The 18,425-nt window shown below is 47.2% G+C and overlaps 1 protein-coding gene across 8 annotated transcripts in view; it reads right to left on the bottom strand.

Annotated features, from left to right (window-relative positions):
* The window catches only part of LOC119966431 (LIM zinc-binding domain-containing Nebulette-like), a 450,954-nt gene that overhangs the window by 103,802 nt on the left and 328,727 nt on the right, over positions 1 to 18,425 (bottom strand). For 6 of the 8 annotated variants that reach the window (XM_038798077.1, XM_038798078.1, XM_038798082.1 and 3 more), the window contains exons 2-9: positions 14,950 to 15,063; positions 12,613 to 12,717; positions 8,819 to 8,923; positions 8,619 to 8,726; positions 7,736 to 7,846; positions 4,597 to 4,707; positions 4,312 to 4,422; positions 2,780 to 2,890 (exon numbers count right to left, since the gene is read on the bottom strand). The exons of the other annotated variants lie outside the window; for them this stretch is intronic. In XM_038798077.1, the coding sequence (XP_038654005.1) occupies positions 2,780 to 2,890; positions 4,312 to 4,422; positions 4,597 to 4,707; positions 7,736 to 7,846; positions 8,619 to 8,726; positions 8,819 to 8,923; positions 12,613 to 12,690 (735 nt within the window). In that variant the 5' untranslated portion in view covers positions 12,691 to 12,717; positions 14,950 to 15,063. The remainder of the gene's footprint in view (positions 1 to 2,779; positions 2,891 to 4,311; positions 4,423 to 4,596; positions 4,708 to 7,735; positions 7,847 to 8,618; positions 8,727 to 8,818; positions 8,924 to 12,612; positions 12,718 to 14,949; positions 15,064 to 18,425) is intronic. 8 annotated transcript variants of the gene reach the window in all.

Consider the following 18,425-nt stretch of genomic DNA (forward strand, 5'->3'; position numbering starts at 1 on the left):
AGATTGAGGGTGCTAGGCCTTTTCTCATTAGAACGGAGAAGGATGAGGGGCGACTTGATAGAGGTTTATAAGATGATTAGGGAAATAGATAGACAGTCAGAGACTTTTTCCCCGGGTGGAACATACCATTACAAGGGGACATAAATTTAAGATAAATGGTGGAAGATATAGAGGGGGTGTCAGGTTCTTTACCCACAGAGTAGTGGGGGCATGGAATGCACTGCCGGTGGAAGTAGTTGAGTCGGAAACGTTAGGGACCTTCAAGCGGCTATTGGATAGGTACATGGATTAGGGTAGAATAATGGAGTGTAGGTTAACTTCTTAAGGGCAGCACGGTAGCATTGTGGATAGCACAATTGCTTCACAGCTCCAGGGTCCCAAGTTCGATTTCGACTTGGGTCACTGTCTGTGTGGAGTCTGCACATCCTCCCCGTGACTGCGTGGGTTTCCTCCGGGTACTCCGGTTTCCTCCCACAAAGTCCAAAGATGTGCAGGTTGGGTGGATTGGCCATGAAAAATTGTCCAAAATTCTATGATTAACCTAGGACAAAAGTTCGGCGCAACATCGTGGGCCGAAGGGCCTGTTCTGTGCTGTATTTCTCTATCTATCTCATGCCACGTCTGGCAGGTCCTCGAATGACAGGCGCTGCCAGTACACACAAGGCCTCATGCAGCCCTTCCTTTGCACCTTCTCCTCCACGGCCTGTTGGGTGGCCGGCTCCCCATCCTCAACGGCTGCCTCCTGTTCTGCTCCGCTGCTGCCTGCTCTGCTGCTGCCCGTTCAACTACTGCAGCTTCCTCTTCCTCGAGTAGCTCAAGCTCGTCCAGCCGTAGGACAACCCCAGAGCTGCAGCGACTAGGAGAAAGGTCATAATTGCTGGTTGTATTATAACACCATTGCCTGTAGGGAGTGGATGGCTGACATGTTAGCTTTGTGTATACACCTGTGCCCAAACAAGTCCAATGGTGGCCCCAGCTGGCACTGCGTGCTCTGCCCCTTCATGTACTCCCCACCACCCCCACGCCCCGGGCTTCATCGGTGCCCATCCCTGCTGCCAGGGATATTGTCGGCTGGAGCTGCCCTTGCCAGCGGTACTTTCCATGGCCCCCACCCAGTGCCCCCGTAGGAGCTACAGTAGTCAGCCAGCCAGGTAGTCCACAGTCTAGGTGTCCTATCTCCTCTCTCTCCCTCAACCGCGCCATCGGGAACTCGGCCCATCGGAGGAGGAGAATTGTAGAGGCCACAGAGAATACTGGGGCGGGCCCGCTAATGATATGCAAATGGTGTTTACTGTATGTACATTCTGAAACACGCTGACGCCGCTGTCGAAGCGATGGAGAATTGCGATTTGGCGTGAAATCGCACCTGCCGTGATTTCGGCGTCGGAACCGATTCTCCGTCCAATTGCACTTTCCAATTCTGCCGCTGCCTGACGGAGAATCCCGTCCAGGCCGCCATTTTGAAAGAGTCCCCCGACACCCACCCTCCCCACCAATGGGAAATGTCACTCCCCCACTGAGCTTGTGGGTTCTCCCCCACAACCCCCCCCCCCCCCCCAAGTGAGGACACCCTACTAAGGGATCCCCGTGTGCCCCCCCCCCCTTCCCCAAGCCCCCTTACAACACTCCCTCCATTTCAGGACCCCCACCTCTCACACCCCTCCAACCTCCTGAAGGCCTCTACGTACCTGTCCTGCACACCCCCACCCTTCAAAACCCCTTCCACCCTCCTTTCATGGCCATGGCCCCCCTCGGGCCCTGACTCTTGGTGGTGCCACCTTGGCACTCGGGCACCCTTCCGCTGCCACCCTGGCACCCGAACAGTGCTCCAGCTAGCTTGGCAGTGCCACACGAGCACAGTGGCATTGCCAGGATGGCAGTGTCAAGGTGCCAGTTGAGCAGCGCCAAGGTGCCCACGTTCCAGGGGACGGGCCAGCAGGCCACTATGCACTGACCCTGACTACCCAGGGGTCTGCGATGGCCTGGTAGACCACCCTGGTGCCGTTCCGCCTGGTCCACATTGCGTGGATCAGCACTGACCAGCGCCTGGCTGCAGTCTCTCTTGGGAGTTCAGACAATCGAGGGAGGCCAGTGCAATAATAATAATAATCGCTTATTGTCACAAGTAGGCTTCAATGAAGTTACTATGAAAAGCCCGTAGTCGCCACATTCCGCTGCCTGTTCAGGGAGGCCGGTACGGGAATTGAACCAGCGCTGCTGGCATTATTCTGCATTGCAAGCCAACTGCTTAGCCCACTGTGCTAAACCAGACTCTCCCGCGTAGGTAGGTCTTAAGTAGGAATAAGATTATTTCCGCGAGCGTTATTTGGTCCCACTTTTGGGCAGAGTTCCAGATCCGACCCCTCGCGGAACTTGGGGGTGAATCACGCGAGGCGCGGAGGCTGCTGGGAAGCCCTCGAGACGCCTTTTCTGGGATTCTCTGGTTGCAATTTGCTCTCGCTCGAGCACAACGCGGCCAAAGAATCGCGCCCTTAGTCATTTTTTGGAGAATCGCGCCTATCGAGTGTTCTAATTGCTGTTACTAATATTTAATACCTAGAAGACTACAGACTCATCAGCACCAACCTAAATTTAGTTTCAACATACATTTTGAAGAGCATTAATCAATATTTTGGTCACTTTTGGTTTGAATGACAAAAATGTTGTAATCAAATATTATATATAGATTAAAGGATTCAAACTAGTGGTATAATGAAAGCATTTGTATCGAGTAGAAAAAAAGTACTGAACACGTAACTAGTCTGCAATCTATATTTACCTGACTGACAATTTCTGATGCTTTCTTGGCACGTTTCATGTCAAGAATTTCAGAACTCAGTTCCATCCCTTTGCCTTTGATTTGGACTTCCAGATCCTTTCTGTATTCTTTCTGCATCAATTAAAATTAATATCTGGTATTTATAATGTTTATACAATCTTCAAAAAAATTGAGATGAAATTGGCAAATAATATGGGCGCGATCCATCAGCTGCATCCCACAGGAATCGAAGTGGGACGCAGCTGGGAGAGGCCTCCCCGGGTTTCCCGACAGCCATTATGTCCGGCGAGATCTAAACAGATCTTGTGAGGCGTCGCGATCTGGGTCCAGCCCACAATATGCAGGACCGTCTCGCATGGCTTTACCATGCTGACATTGCTATGGTCTAACTGGCTCCCGGCATCTATTGGCCTCCCCAGGGACACCCCAGCCAGGTGTTGTTTAGTACTGGTCTACACAAACGTGAACCAGGCGGAAAGGCACTTGAGGGGCTTCCCAGTCCATTGAAGGCCTCTGGGTGACCAGGGACAGGCAGCTTGGCACCCTGGCTCTCCCGGGCACCCAGGCACCATGGCACTGCCAGGCTGGCAATGCCAGGCTGATCGGAGCAATGCCAGGGAGAGAGTGTCAGAGTCCCCGGATGGCATTGCCAAGGGTCAGGGCCTGAGTGAGGCCATGCTCATAAAAGGAGGCATGAGGGTGGTATGAATGGTGGGGGAGTGAAGGGGCGGCACAGTAGCACAGCGGTTAGCACTGTTGCTTCACAACGCCAGGGATCTGGGTTCGATTCCTGGCTTGGGTCATTGTCTGTGCGAAGTCTGCACGTTCTCCCCGTGTCTGCCTGTGTTTCCTCCGGGTGCTCCGGTTTCCTCCCACAGTCCAAAGATGTGCAGGTTATAGGTGGATTGGTTATGCTAAATTGCTCCGTGGTGTTCAAAAATTAGGTGGGGTTGCTGGGTTACGGGTTAGGGTGGAGGTGCGGGCTTCTGTAGTTGGTCTTTCAGGGGCTGGTGTAGACTCAATGGGCCGAATGGCCTCCTTCTGCACTGTAAATTCTATGAAGCTCCTGAAAGGGAAGGGGACCTGAAAGGAAGCGTGGACATGCCTGAGAGGGGGGTGTTTCTCAGCGACCCCGCAGCGGGGTGTCCTCATTTGGGGGGGTATAGGGTAATGCCCATATGTATGGAGGGTGACATTGCCCTTGGATAGGGGGTGCAGGGGAACCCTCAAGCTCACTTATAGATTGAGGCACCTTTCAAAATGGTGGCCTGATCTCGGAGGAGCCAATGTGGTCAGCAAGTTCAGCTCCCCAGCGATGAAAAAAAAAAGTGTGGGCTAGCCCGGAGAGAAAGTCCCCAGGGCCCGAACAGTGACGAAGAATGGTTAGGTCGTAGTGGGGAACTCTCCGACAGAGCCGGGGAGAAACTTCCAGCCAAACCTGCCTGAGATGTCACTTAGAAACCTTTCCATTAGAGTGCGCTCTATGTTGAATTCATGAATGGTTGAATCATATTATGATCAAGTGAACTTACCTCATTTAATATCAGTGACGCATTTTTTACTCTAATCATGTCTGGTGTATCTTCCAGCAGAGTGAGTCCTTTTCCCTTCACACCTTCTTCCCAGTCCTTTCTATATTCTTTCTAATGAAAGTATTGGCAGTTAGTTCAAGCCATCTTTACGAATAAACAAATTGGAGCAAAATGATACCTATTAAACTATTTATTAAATTCTGCTCCAAAGAGGGACGTTCAATCTGAGAGATATTTTGAGTTCAATATAAACAACTGAATCATATCAAAATTAGGTACATTTACCTCATCCAATATCTGGGATGCGTGTTTGACCCGGATCATGTCAGGTGTGTCTTCTGCTGAAGTTGTTACTTTACCTTTTATGTTTTCTTCCCAGTCTTTTCTGTATTCTTTCTGAAAAGATTAATCGAGTGAGTTTAACTCATCTTTTATATTTATTTTCAGATGTTGCATTTGATCTAAATTGCTTGAATTTTCCTAAGAATAGTTTTTCAAAAACCCATTTTAACCAAATCAACTGACTGATTTAAAATGTATTAACTTTTACATTCTGTTAGTACCCATTTATTTTTCAGTCCCTGCCAGAAGTCCCAAGTCAGCTGCAATAAGGTAAAATAAATGAGGCAAAGCTAGTATCATCAGTAGCAGTAGGCACAGAAAGTTATTGGCCCATGAAGGTATCATTTCCAACAGCAAGATAGGTGCTTATTTTTACATGTACAGGAAAACTGCACTATTGACCACAGCAGGCACAGTGTCAAACTTTGGGTTCTCTGTAACAGGTCTTCATACTTGTCTTCCCCAGTTACTCGGGAGGTAGACGTTCAGGAAAGATAATTTATAGTGGGCGAGATTCTCTGGGGCGTGTTTCTCAGCCACGGGGGATGGCCTGCTGATTGCCGATGGCGGGATCTTCTGGTTCTGCTGCTATCTATGGGATTTCCCATTAAATCCACCACATGCCGCTGGGAAACCCACGGCATGAACAGCCTTAGGATTGAGTCCAGGAGGCTGTCTTGCTCAGTAATGCCATGGGGTAAAATGTATCAAAATGTTCTTATCATTAACATACAAACATAAGAAATAGGAGGAGGAGGAGTCAATTGAGCCTCTTGAGCCTCCTCCGCCATTCGTTAAGATCATTAGTGAACTGATTGTGGCCTTAATGCTACTTTCCTGTCTGGCTTCCCGTTACCCACAACACCCTTGCAGATCAAAAATCTGTAACTCAGCCTTGAATATCTTTTCTGATCCAGCCTCCACTGCTCACAGGGAAAGATAGTCCAAACACTAACAACTCCTAATCACCATCTTAAATTTAGATCTACATCTAGATTCTCACAGAAGGAGAAACTTCCTCCCAGCATCCATCCCAGCGTCGAGCCCCCTCCAAATCTTAATATGTTCCAATAACATCGCCTTTCATTCTTCTAAACTCCAGTGAGTACAGACCCAAGCTGCTCAACCTTACCTCACTAGACAAACCCCCTCATCCCAGGAATGAGCCGAACAAATCTTCTCTCAACTGCTTCTCATGCAAGCACGGTAGCATTGTGGATAGCACAATCGCTTCACAGCTCCAGGGTCCCAGGTTCAATTCCGGCTTGGATCACTGTCTGTGCGGAGTCTGCACATCCTCCCCGTGTGTGTGTGGGTTTCCTCCGGGTGCTCCGGTTTCCTCCCACTGTCCAAAGATGTGCAGGTTAGGTGGATTGGCCATGATAAATTGCCCTTAGTGTCCAAAATTGCCCCTTGTGTTGGGTGGGGTCACTGGGTTATGGGGATAGGGTGGAGGTGTTGACCTTGGGTAGGGTGCGCTTTCCAAGAGCCGGTGCAGACTCGATGGGCTGAATGGCTTCCTTCTGCACTGTAAATTCTATGAAATCTATGCAAGTCCCTCCTTCAATAAGGTGACCAAAACTGTACGCACTACTTTAGGTATGGTCTCACCAGTGACTTCCCTATTTTTCTACTCCACCCCCCCCTTCTTAATTACTTGCTGTACCGGCATGCTGATATACAAGGACATCTTAAGAATATTCTGCTTTTCTATTCTTCCTGCCAACTTTATATTTTCCCACATTATACGCCATCTGCCAATTTTTTGTCTGCGGGGGGAGGGGGGGGGGGTAATCCTTTAAAGGGGCTGGAGCCCTAACAGCAACTGATTAGTTATTGACAGCCAGGAAATGTAGCTGGGGTCCCACAAATGACCGAAACTATGTTGTCCCTGGTTTTTGCATCCATTATCAAGACTCACACTGCACTGACAGAATTCCGGCCATCATTGCCAAACCCATTATGAAAGCAGAATATACATCAACATGGGATGTTACTTCATTTTTTAAAAAAGATATATTTCTTTGGGTACACATTTTACTTTGAAGATTTCTTCAGTCCTCAAAAAGCATGGCATGTGTTCTAGGAATCCCAGGTTCCCATTTGGAGAAGCTGGTTTCTGATCCCGGATCCAAGCTTGGCGACACTGACAGATTTTATTGCAGGCCACTAAATAGAATGCCTCGCATGGTGAGGGAAGAGGAAAAATAAAGTAGAAAGAATACAGCATCACTCAACTCCTGCCAGCTGACAAGAAAAAAGTATCGAGTCAAGCACATATCCAACAAATTGTCCAGTCTTGTTAACGACAGTGAAATGAAAAGTAAAACAAAACAATAAGGTAATTCTTTAAGTAAATGTATATATTTCTGACCAATACAGTGAAAAATGTTTATGCTCTAACTATTGAACATTTTCAATGGTTACATGTTTTCAATACTGTACTACACTCTACTCTTCATCCATAGATGAGAAATGTACCATGAACTGCATGCACTATAATACAATGATGTGGAGATGCCGGCGTTGGACTGGGGTGAGCACAGTAAGAAGCCTTACAACACCAGGTTAAAGTCCAACAGGTTTGTTTCAAACACGAGCTTTCGGAGCGCAGCTCCTTCTTCAGGTGACTGGAGAGATATGATCCAGAAACATTTATATAGACAAAGTCAGAGATGCTGGACAATGCTTCGAATGCGAGAATTTGCAGGTAATTAAATCATTACAGATCCAGAGAGAGGGATAATCACAGGTTAAAGAGGTGTGAATTGTCTCAAGCCAGAACAGTTGGTGGAATTTTGCAAGTCCAGGCCAGATGGTGGGGAGTGGATGTAATGCGACATGAATCTTTAACCTGTGATTATCCCTCTCTCTGGATCTGTAATGATTTGATTACCTGCAAATTCTCGCATTCCAAGCATTGTCCGGCATCACTGACTTTGTCTATATAAATGTTTCTGGATCATACCTCTCCAGTCACCTGAAGAAGGAGCTGCGCTCCGAAAGCTCGTGTTTGAAACAAACCTGTTGGACTTTAACCTGGTGTTGTAAGACTTCTTACTATAATACAAGTGAGAGTTACCTCATTAAGGAGGCTGGTGGCATGTTTGGCATGCAAGTAACCTGGGGTCATATCAAGATCCGCTGGCACACTTCCTTTGATCCATTCGTCAAAATCTTTTCTGTACTCTTTCTGTTGGTTGGTACAAGATCACATATGTCAGAAATTTCACATTCACGAGGCATGGCTCATGTTAAAGAAAAGTAGCTCTTTATTTTGTGAGATTTATTTATAGCAGCATAGAAACTTCCATCACAGAGGAGGCCATTCGACCTATCATGCTTATGCTGACTGTCTGAAAGTGCAATCATGCTTAGCTCACTTACCTACTTTGTTTGTCAGCTTGTTAACCTTCTTCATCCTCAAATACCTGTCCAAATCTCTTAGAATTATTCATGGAATCAGCATGCATCACCTTTTCAAATAGAGTATTCCAGATTCCAACTACTCCCAGTGAAAAACACTTAATCTTCCTTTTAGTCCCAATTTTTTGCTACTGATTTAGAATTTACAACTCAGAGTTATTGGCTCATTAACCAGAGGGAATATCTTTTCATTATCTACTTCTCATCCTCCTGAGAACCTCTACTAAGTCACCTCTTGGCCACGCTCAACATAACTGAAGTCCTTAATCCCCAGCAGCATCCCATAATACCAAAGTTTATATCTGAGAACGTTTAGGTTTATTCACACATACTGCTCAGTGAAAATGTCCTAATGATTAGAACCACAGAAAAGTTTTGGTACAGAAGGAGGCCATTCAGTCCATTATGTCTGGACTGAAACAGCATTTCACATACTTCTAACTATCTGTTCACGGTGATGCCTCATTGATTATAGGTGCTAGAGCACAAATGGTATTTTAGAAAATATAAAACAAGTAATCAAAAATCCATTTCTTTACCTCGCTCTGAATGTGTTGTGCTTTTTTTGCTACTTCATAGCTTGGAGTGTCAGTAAATTCCAGCATTGACTTCCCTTTATTCTTCTCATATTCTTCTCTGTATTTGATCTGCAATATGCAAGAGGGTTCAGGAGAAAGGTCTGATAGGTAAATAACATTTGTCTGGTTCTCGATTTATTAGAATATACAACTTGTAATACCTGACTCTGGAGTATTGCATTCTCCTTATGATGAAGCTGTTCTGAAGTATCAAGTGCCAAATGGTAATGACCCTTGCTTTTTTCAAACTCTTTCTTGTATTCATGCTACAAACAAAATTTAATCACACAAAAATGTCAAATCTAGCTGTATGTATTACAATTTATGGGTTAATTTACTATATACTGAAGTCAAAAAATTTAGTGTTGACACCTTCCTCTGAAGAACTAGTTTTGTGCTGGATTTCCAGGCTCAGACATGTCATCATCGACAAGCAAGAGGAGCAGACGAAAGTGTCCATTGGGGATACAGAAATAAAAGTGGAGACCGAAATTAACTCTTACCGCACATCACAGTGATTAGTTTCATGGCTACATTGACAGGCCATTTAGGGGCAGGCCACTCGTCCTATCCACAGGAAAGGTGCATGATGTGGAAAAGTACAGGAGAAGGTTAATTTAAAAAGTTGTATTTGCAGATTTTGCCAACTGCAGGAGAATTACCTGGGCAAATCTATAAATTGTTCTGCTTTGCAAATGAAAGGGTCTATAAACAAAACAGCTCTTAACTGTGGTAAATTTCATACCAGTGTTGGTAGTGATAGCATAAAATTGATTTTGGATGTACCTGTGCATCAACTTGCCTGCCATAGCAATCACTGATCCTCTGCCCAATTGTAACTCAAGGACTTAAAGAATACGTGTCTGGGATTTTGATAAAATATTCTAACACAGGTGTCAAAGCTGACTTTGGCAACATCAGTCTAATTCGATTCAAAACATTTTTTAAATTAAAATTTTTACATTTTACCAAATATTGCAAAAAATGTAAACTTTTACAAATCCACCAACACAACACACTAGAAAAGGTCCCCCCATTCCCATGTCCCTTCCCCCTAGCAACTGATGGTGATTAGTTCCTTAAAATAGACAATGAAAGGCTGCCACCTCCGGTAGAATGCCTCAACTGATCCCTCCATGCTGTATTTTACCTTCTCCTACATTAACGCTTACCAACTTTTACAGATGCACCATAGAAAGCCTCCTATCGGGCCGCATCACAGCCTGGTATGGCAACTGCTCGGCCCAGGACCGCAAGGAACTTCAGAGAGTCGTGAATACCGCGCAGTCCATCACACAAACCTACCTCCCATCCATTGACTCCATCTACACCTCCCGCTGCCTGGGGAAAGCGGGCAGCATAATCAAAGACCCCTCCCACCCAGCTTGCTCACTCTTCCAACTTCTTCCATCGCGCAGGAGATACAGAAGTCTGAGAACACACACGAACAGACTCAAAAACAGCTTCTTCCCCACTGTCACCAGACTCCTAAATTACTCTCTTATTGACTGACCTCATTAACACTACATCCTGTATGCTTCATCCGATGCCAGTGCTTATGTAGTTACATTGTAGATCGTGTGTTGCCCTATTATGTATTTTTTTAAATTCCCTTTTCTTCCCATATACTTAATGATCTGTTGAGCTGCTTGCCGAAAAATACTTTTCACTGTACCTCGGTACACGTGACAATAAACAAATCCAATCCAATCCAGGTACAGAAACTCCATTATCCCTAACCATGCCGGGTCGGGGACCTCCACCCCAGCAGAACTCGTCTCCGGGCAATCAACGCGGTGAAGGCAAGAACACCCGCCTCCTCCCTTCCTCCCCTGTTTGTAGCCCCGGAAAATTGACACCCCAAATATGGTAACCAGAGGACATAGTATCGACATTTAGAATCGTCGACATGGAGCTAAAGAAGGAGACCCAAAAGCTCACAAGTTTGAGACAGGCCCAGAACATGTGTGTGTGATTGGGCCCTCAGAACACAACTCACACCTATCATCAACCTCTGACAAAAGAAACGCTCATCTTCGCCTTGGTCAGGTATGCCCTAAACACTACTTTGAGCTGGGTCAAGCCCAGCCTTGCACACGAGGACGTGGAATTAACCCTGTGAAGGGTCTCTCATTCCACACCTCGTCATCTACAATGGGCCACAGCTCCCCCTCCAACCTCACTTTCACCCCATCCACCAGGCCCACCTTCCTCAACAGGATCCACCCATAGTTGCCATATGTGCTACCCCCTTCTGACCTGCAAGTGAAAGGATCCTTTTCATAAGAGATGTCGATGACGCCTCGGGGAATGTCGGGAAGGTCTTCCGTACAAAACTATAAACCCTGGAGATATCTAAACAAATTCGAGCCCTTGGAGCCCGTATTTCAGTGTCAATTCCTCCAGGCTGGCAAATCGCCCTTCCAAGAACAAGTCTCGTAATCTCTTCAGCCCTTTCCTTCCCCATTCCCCAAACAAGACATCTAGCCTCGCCGGCTCAAACAAGTGGTAGGTACAAATAGAGGTCAGCTTCGACAGAGACCTAAGCTTAAAATGTTGCCTGAACTGTCTTCATATCTTCAAAGTGAATACGGCCACCGGATTTGCAGAATATTTTGTCACCAAAAACGGGAGGGAAACTGTCCCCATTGCGTCCAACGCAGATCCCCTACATGACCTCACGTCTACCTGCACCCAAGTTGCTCCTGGTCACTACCGCAACCCAGCACCTTTTCTATATTGGCCGCCCAGTAGTAGAAAAGCAAATCAGGCAACGCCAGACTACCTATATCTTTTTAACACAGCTTGATACAGTACATTGAAGAAAACTCGGACACAATTTGTTAATTTGCCGTATTTCATTTAAAATAATTTTGACATAGATCTGTTCAGATGCACTAAGCTGGCACATGTAATTTATGAACATTCAAGAAAATGCACATTGCAATGGTTAATATTTCATTCAACTATGGCTTTGTTTTCTAGTTACTGAATGAAAACTGATTTATTATTGAAACTAGGCAGACAATTTCACCTTCCCACAGTTCAGTTACTAATTTGGAGTTCTACTCTATGCAAATTGTAAATGAATGGTTCACTACTTTAAGTAAAATGCTACTCACTCTAAAAATAAATACAGATCAACAGCATGTTGATTACCATCACTTCTTTTCAAAACAAAGTTCATCTTTAGTGCTCATGAGAGAGGCAGGTTTTGGAGGACAGATCAATGTTAACAGGACTCCCATATAACTGTTGGCGTTGCTATATAAAGTGCATAAACCTGTCCACCACACTATCTCCCACCATCTAAGTATGTAACCTAACATGGGCCAGGATTCTCCGACCCTCCACACCAAAATCGCGCTTGGTGCAGGGGCGGAGAATGGGGAGTTGGACCCGTGATGCCTTTGTGCGATTCTCCGGTGATGGGAGAATTGCTGGTAGTTGTGCGCACACGCGCTGTCGATGCGGCGCAGGTCGGGGGCTGTTGAAAGAGGCCCCCGCAGCAATTCTCCACGGTCGACCGGCCGAGTTGCTGCCAGCGTGGTTCTCATATGGTTCCATCTCGAAGGTGGGCGGGGAGATCAGTCTTCAGGGGGGCCTCCAAGACGGCCAGGCCCGCGAACGGGGGCCACCGATCGTCGGGCGCGCATAATCTGCCGGGCCCTACCTTCTTCCACGCTGGCCCGCTGTGTGGGTCCGCCCTATTGCGTGGGGTCGGCGCCACAGGTGGCCGCCGCGCACATGTGCGGACCCGTGGCTGGAAGTACAGGCAACAGGAGCTGCATGGACCTGCAAGCCCTCTTAAAAACAGAGAATCACCCCGGACTTCTTAGAAAAAGTCTGGAGTGATTCGCGCCCGTTTTCTGGCGAGTGTGTGGACATAGCCCCATTATTGGAGAATACCGGCCATGATTTTAAAGTAGTATAGGAATTCCAAAAAATAACTCACATCACTTTGCAACTTGCTGGCTGCCAGTACATGCTCCAGGTGCAGCATATTGGGCAAATCTGATGCAGTCCGATTCATGCTTTTACGATCAGTCTTGTATTTCACCTGAAAGTGGGAGGCAAAAATTAAACACAAAAGGAAACTTTGAATCTTGTTTCTTTCAAGATGTTGTCTGTCACAGAAATTAAGTGCAATAATAAGTTCAACCCTTTATATTAAAAAATAGAGGAAAATATTGCAGATGGTGGAAACTGAAATCAAACAGAAAATACTGGAAACACCCTCAGCAGGCCAGTCAGTATCGATGGAGAGGGAAAGGTAACATTAATCCTTCAGGTTGATGACTGTCGTACAGGGGTCTGGCACATATAGAATTAACATGGGACTACAGTACCACCCACACAGCGATGTAAAAGAACACATGACCCACCATCTAGGAGTCAGTTGAGTGTTGGAGAAAGCTGTGTGCACAAGCAATCATGGATGCAGCTCTTGACTTTAACCCTGTAACTTTACATATGTACATTGTTTATATACCTGGATTACAGGGGTTGAAGTATGAGGAGAGATTACTCAAATTAGATCTGTTTTCACGAGAATTTGGGAGGCTGAGGGGGTGATCCAATCAAAGTATTCAAGATAGTAACAGGGAAAGACAAGGTAGATAAAGATAAATTATTTCCACTGATTGGGGATGCTAAAACTAGGGGGCATAGTCTAAAAATTAGGACAAGACCATTCAGGAGAGAAGTTAGGAAGAGCTTCTTCACTCAAAGGATGGTGGAGGTTTGATATTGTCTCCACAAACAATAGTTGAAGCTAGATCAGTTCATCATTTTAAATCAGAGAGATAGATTTTTGTTCAACAAAAATATTAAGGTATATGGGCCAAAGGCCCAAAGGACACTTGTGACATGAAGTTAGGACACACATCCTCCATGATCTCATTGAATGGTGGGACAGATTTGAGGGGCTGAATGGCCTCCTCTGTTCCCCGAATTCTTTTAGCCCATAAATGTGTACAGTTGACTTACTACAGACTTCATTAAGACCTCCCAAATGGTATCCAACACCCTACAACAATGACCTTTTATCTGTTGATGAAAGGTCTTCAAAGAGCGGCACGGTGACACAGTGGTTAGCACTGATGTCTCACAGCTCCAGGGGTTCAATTCCAGCCTCAGGTAACTGTCTGTGTGGAGTTTGCACTTTGTTCCCGTGTCTGCTTGGGTTTCCTCCGGATGCTCCGCTTTCCTCCCACAGTCCAAAAATGTGCACGTTAGGTGGGTAGGTCATGCTAAATTGCCCCTTAATGTCCAAAAGGTTAGGTGTGGTTACTGGGTTACGGGGATAGGGTGGAGGTGTGGGCTTAAGTACGGTGCTCTTTCCAAGAGCCGCTGCAGATGATTCTATGATTCTAGTTAAAAATATACTCAAAAGATAGCGTTGATGCATTGCATCTGGAGAGCAAAAGGTTCAGTTAACCTTTCAAGTAGTGATGCTCCACCAGATCTGATGAACGGTCTTTATTAAAATCATTAACCAAATCTTTTCTATTTTCAGATGCTAACAACCTTCCTGTAATTTCCGGCATTTTCGGATTTTATTTTAGGTTTCCACTTTTCTTCCCTTTTCCTAAACTTTTATTTTCAAAACATATTCAAACGTGCCTTTTTGGTGACATCTACTGAATGAGTCCACCAAATTAAAACAAATAATTGATCCGCGACATTTATAACCCTGACAATGCTGTTGAAAGGAAATTCCTGTCAAAACAGTTCTGCGAAAAGCAATGCTAATGACACTGTGAGTCAGGATGTTTTCAGAAATCTGTCACACGGTAGCAGCAAATGAAGATCAAGTTACTTTGGCAATAGACTGTTCTCAAAGCTGCTGTTAATTGACGTTTGAGAGACATTTGTAGATTCAACAAAAAGCCATTATCATGGGTTTCTGGTACACCCACCTCATAGGAAATGGATCCTTGTGGGACCGGCTGCATCACTGAACTTTAGGGGGAGCTCCTGAGCACTTTTTAAAATCTGATTTTTATTTATTTGGATTTTTAGCTGGTTGGGAAATAATTCCTGACAGTCGTGGTCACAGATACAGCTGGTCATGGAAAGCCCTAACTGAGCAACGGCCAGCAGCATTAAAACATAACTTCCAGGAGCTTCACAAACATTTTAAAAACTCCTGCCGACTGAATTTCCACACATTCAATTCAGCTAATGAGCCGAAGAAACAATTTATCAATGAAATGGCAAATATGGAACTTGCCAAATTTTGTCCCGCAAAAAGGTTAGCGAGTAATTGTTTTCAATAAATCCTGCTTACATCACTTGCAAGAACAGACGCAGCTTGCAATTGTTTGAAGGAAGCACTTTCCTGGGGATTGAAGTGATGCCTCTTCTCTTTAAGCTCTTTATTAAATTTGTCTTTGTAGTTAACCTAGAACAAAATAAATTACAGGTAATCAGATGCAATCAGGGTACAAATTTTACAGCATTTTGATCAAATCCAACTTCATAGTACTGCTCACAGCAAGACACATTGCAGCGATACGTATGTCTCTCTCTCTCGGCATACATATCCCCAACCGAGCAGCCAACAGTCTCGCATCTCTACTTTTTCTCTTTACAAAAGAGTGCACAAAACTTTGGCAGAGACCCTGGAGGGGCTTTTCCCCAGTGACAGGCAGTTTGACAGCCTTGTCTACTCCACTGGAAGGAGGTTTGTTCCAAGAGGCGACAGATGTCAGCAGCCACCTGCAGTGAGAAATTTAGCCTCCAGAGACACTGGTGCTCAGACAGGTCAGAAGAGCTGGGGTGGGGGGGGCAGGGGGCGATTCTCCATTGCCAAATGCCAGTAGCAAGTTTCCCTATCCAGCAGAGAACGGCACATGTGGTAGTCACCACTGATGTATTATACTGTATATATATTTTACAGTAAGGCCCCTGTACGACAGGTACGGGGTAGATTCCCGCCTGCTGGCTCCGCCCAGTAGGCGGAGTATAAATATGTGTGCTCTCCGTACAGTAGCCATTTCGCCAGCTGCTGTAGGAGGCCACACATCTCTGTGTAATAAAGCCTCGATTACATTCTACTCTCGTCTCATCGTAATTAATAGTGCATCAACGCGTCGGCTGAAAAATGGGATCGGCCTCTGGCGGGAGGGTGCAACTTGATCATTTAGCTGGAAGCTCGAATCACCACCCCCAAATATCTGAGATGCTCAGCCGGGAGCCACGTGAGCTGTGAATCGATGCAAGTATTTACCAGGGGGGCCCAAGCGCCATTTGAGGGGAGAGCGACTAGGTAATCAATCTTTTCAAACTTCTCGGCTTGCTGGGGAGGGTATACATCTGGACCTCAGGGAGTAGTGGAGAATGACTTGGTGGTAAATGTGTGGACTCGCGGTGTTCCCCTCGTGATCATGGCTGAGACCCCTATTGCTGCATAAATTCATTTAAACCGATCTGCAACTTACAGGCTCCTGGTTGTTGACACTGCTGCCTGTATTAGTTCAGGGCTGGTTTAGCTCAGTGGGCTAAACAGCTTGCTTGCAATGCAGAACAAGGCCAGCAGCATGGGTTCAATTCCCGTACTGGCCTCCCTAAACAGACGCCGGAATGTGGCGACTAGGGGCTTTTCACAGGAACTTCATTGAAGCCTACTTGTGACAATAAGGGATTATTATTATATTATTATCCTGCAAATGCTCTGAGGCCTTCTGGTCATGTGGAAACCCACCCAGTCCACCCGTCTGGAAACCCTCATACCCTGGCAGTACCATGAGGAGGATGGGCGTGGCCATGCTCAATCGTCGGCCCACCAGGTTGGCACACCTCAGAAACGCAGCCCCACAGTAGAGGAAGCAGGAGATTAGCAGAGCTCACCCCAAACAATGGACACGTGCATCGTTGCCACTGGAACCCGCCTTGGCACACAGCCCCTCTCAGAGTAAAAGCCTCCCAAGAGATGCTATCTGCTAGTCGACCCCTGAGGATCACGAGATGTCTCCAAGTCCAGCCTGTCCGCTGCACCCCTGATCCCATCCATCCCGCCCCGGCCAGGAAACCTGACCAGCTGTCACAACCTGTGCGTAAAACCCAGACTCCATGAAATACTGCAGCTAAGGTCCCAGAAAACACACACATCCCTCACTCATTCCCATCTGTGGGAATTGCCTGCACACCTGCCTCTTAGCACAGAGATGAATGGCTGCACATTATGAACGTCTCCATCAAACGATCATTTGTCACCCTCCTGGTGGGAGAGCACAAGGCCCACCCAGTGAGGAGATCCAAAGTAGACCCTATTGGGAGAAACAGAATGAGGCCACAGGTCACTAACAACGGTTGTGGCAGCCACTGGTATCCCTTTTGGCAGGGATGGGTTGTGAAGATAAAGGCTCCCAATATCATAGATCAGTGCCAGTCACAGATGGGGACAGGGGTGAAGTGCATACTACATCGTAAAGGGGCAGGGGTGGCATGGCGTGTTGGGGGTGGTGCACCATCCACCCTTCCCTCTCCCTTAGTCCACCCACCCCTTCCCCTCCCCCTTAATCCACCCACTCCCTCCCTCCCCCTTAATCCACCCACCCCTTCCCTCGCCCTTAGTCCACCCACCCCTTCCCTCTCCCTTAGTCCACCCACACCCTCCCTCTCCCTTAATCCACCCACCCCCTCCCTCTCCCTTAGTCCACCCACCCCCTCCCTCTCCCTTAGTCCACCCAACCCCTCCCTCTCCCTTAGTCCATCCACCCTTCCCTCTCCCTTAGTCTATCTACCCCTTTCCCTCTCCCTTAGTCCACCCAACCCCTCCCTCTCCCTTAGTCCATCCACCCTTCCCTCTCCCTTAGTCTATCTACCCCTTTCCCTCTACCTTAGTCCACCCACCCCTTCCCTCTCCCTTGGTCCAACCAACCCCTCCCTCTCCCTTAGTCCATCCACCCTTCCCTCTCCCTTAGTCTATCTACCCCTTTCCCTCTCCCTTAGTCCACCCAACCCCTCCCTCTCCCTTAGTCCATCCACCCTTCCCTCTCCCTTAGTCTATCTACCCCTTTCCCTCTACCTTAGTCCACCCACCCCTTCCCTCTCCCTTGGTCCATCCACCCCCTCCCTCTCCCTTAGTCCATCCACCCCCTCACTCTCCCTTAGTCTATCCACCCCCTCCCTCTACCTTAGTCCACCCACCCCCTCCCTCTCCCTTAGTCCACCCACCCCTTCCCTCCCCCTTAGTCCATCCACCCCTTCCCTCCCCTTTAGTCCATCCACCCCTTCCCTCTCCCTTAGTCCATCAACTCCCTCCGTCTACCTTAGTCCATCCACCCCTCCCTCTCTCTTAGTCCATCCACCCCCTCCCTTAGTCTATCCACCCCCTCCCTCTGCCTTAGTCCATCCACCCCCTCCCTCTCCCTTAGTCCATCCACCCCCTCCCTCCCCCTTAATCCATCCACCCCTTTCCTCTCCCTTAGTCCATCTACCCCTTTCCTCTCCCTTAGTCCATCTACCCCTTTCCTCTCCCTTAGTCCATCAACTCCCTCCGTCTACCTTAGTCCATCCACCCCCTCCCTCTCTCTTAGTCCATCCATCCCCTCCATCTCCCTTAGTCTATCCACCCCCTCCCTCTGCCTTAGTCCATCCACCCCCTCCCTCTCCCTTAGTCCATCCACCCCCTCCCTCCCCCTTAATCCATCCACCCCCTCCCTCTCCCTTAATCCATCCACCCCTTTCCTCTCCCTTAGTCCATCCACCCCCTCCCTCTCCCTTAATCCATCCACCCCTTTCCTCTCCCTTAGTCCATCT

The sequence above is a fragment of the Scyliorhinus canicula genome, chromosome 5 (assembly GCF_902713615.1).
Source record: "Scyliorhinus canicula chromosome 5, sScyCan1.1, whole genome shotgun sequence".
Classification (NCBI taxonomy): Eukaryota; Metazoa; Chordata; class Chondrichthyes; order Carcharhiniformes; family Scyliorhinidae; genus Scyliorhinus; species Scyliorhinus canicula.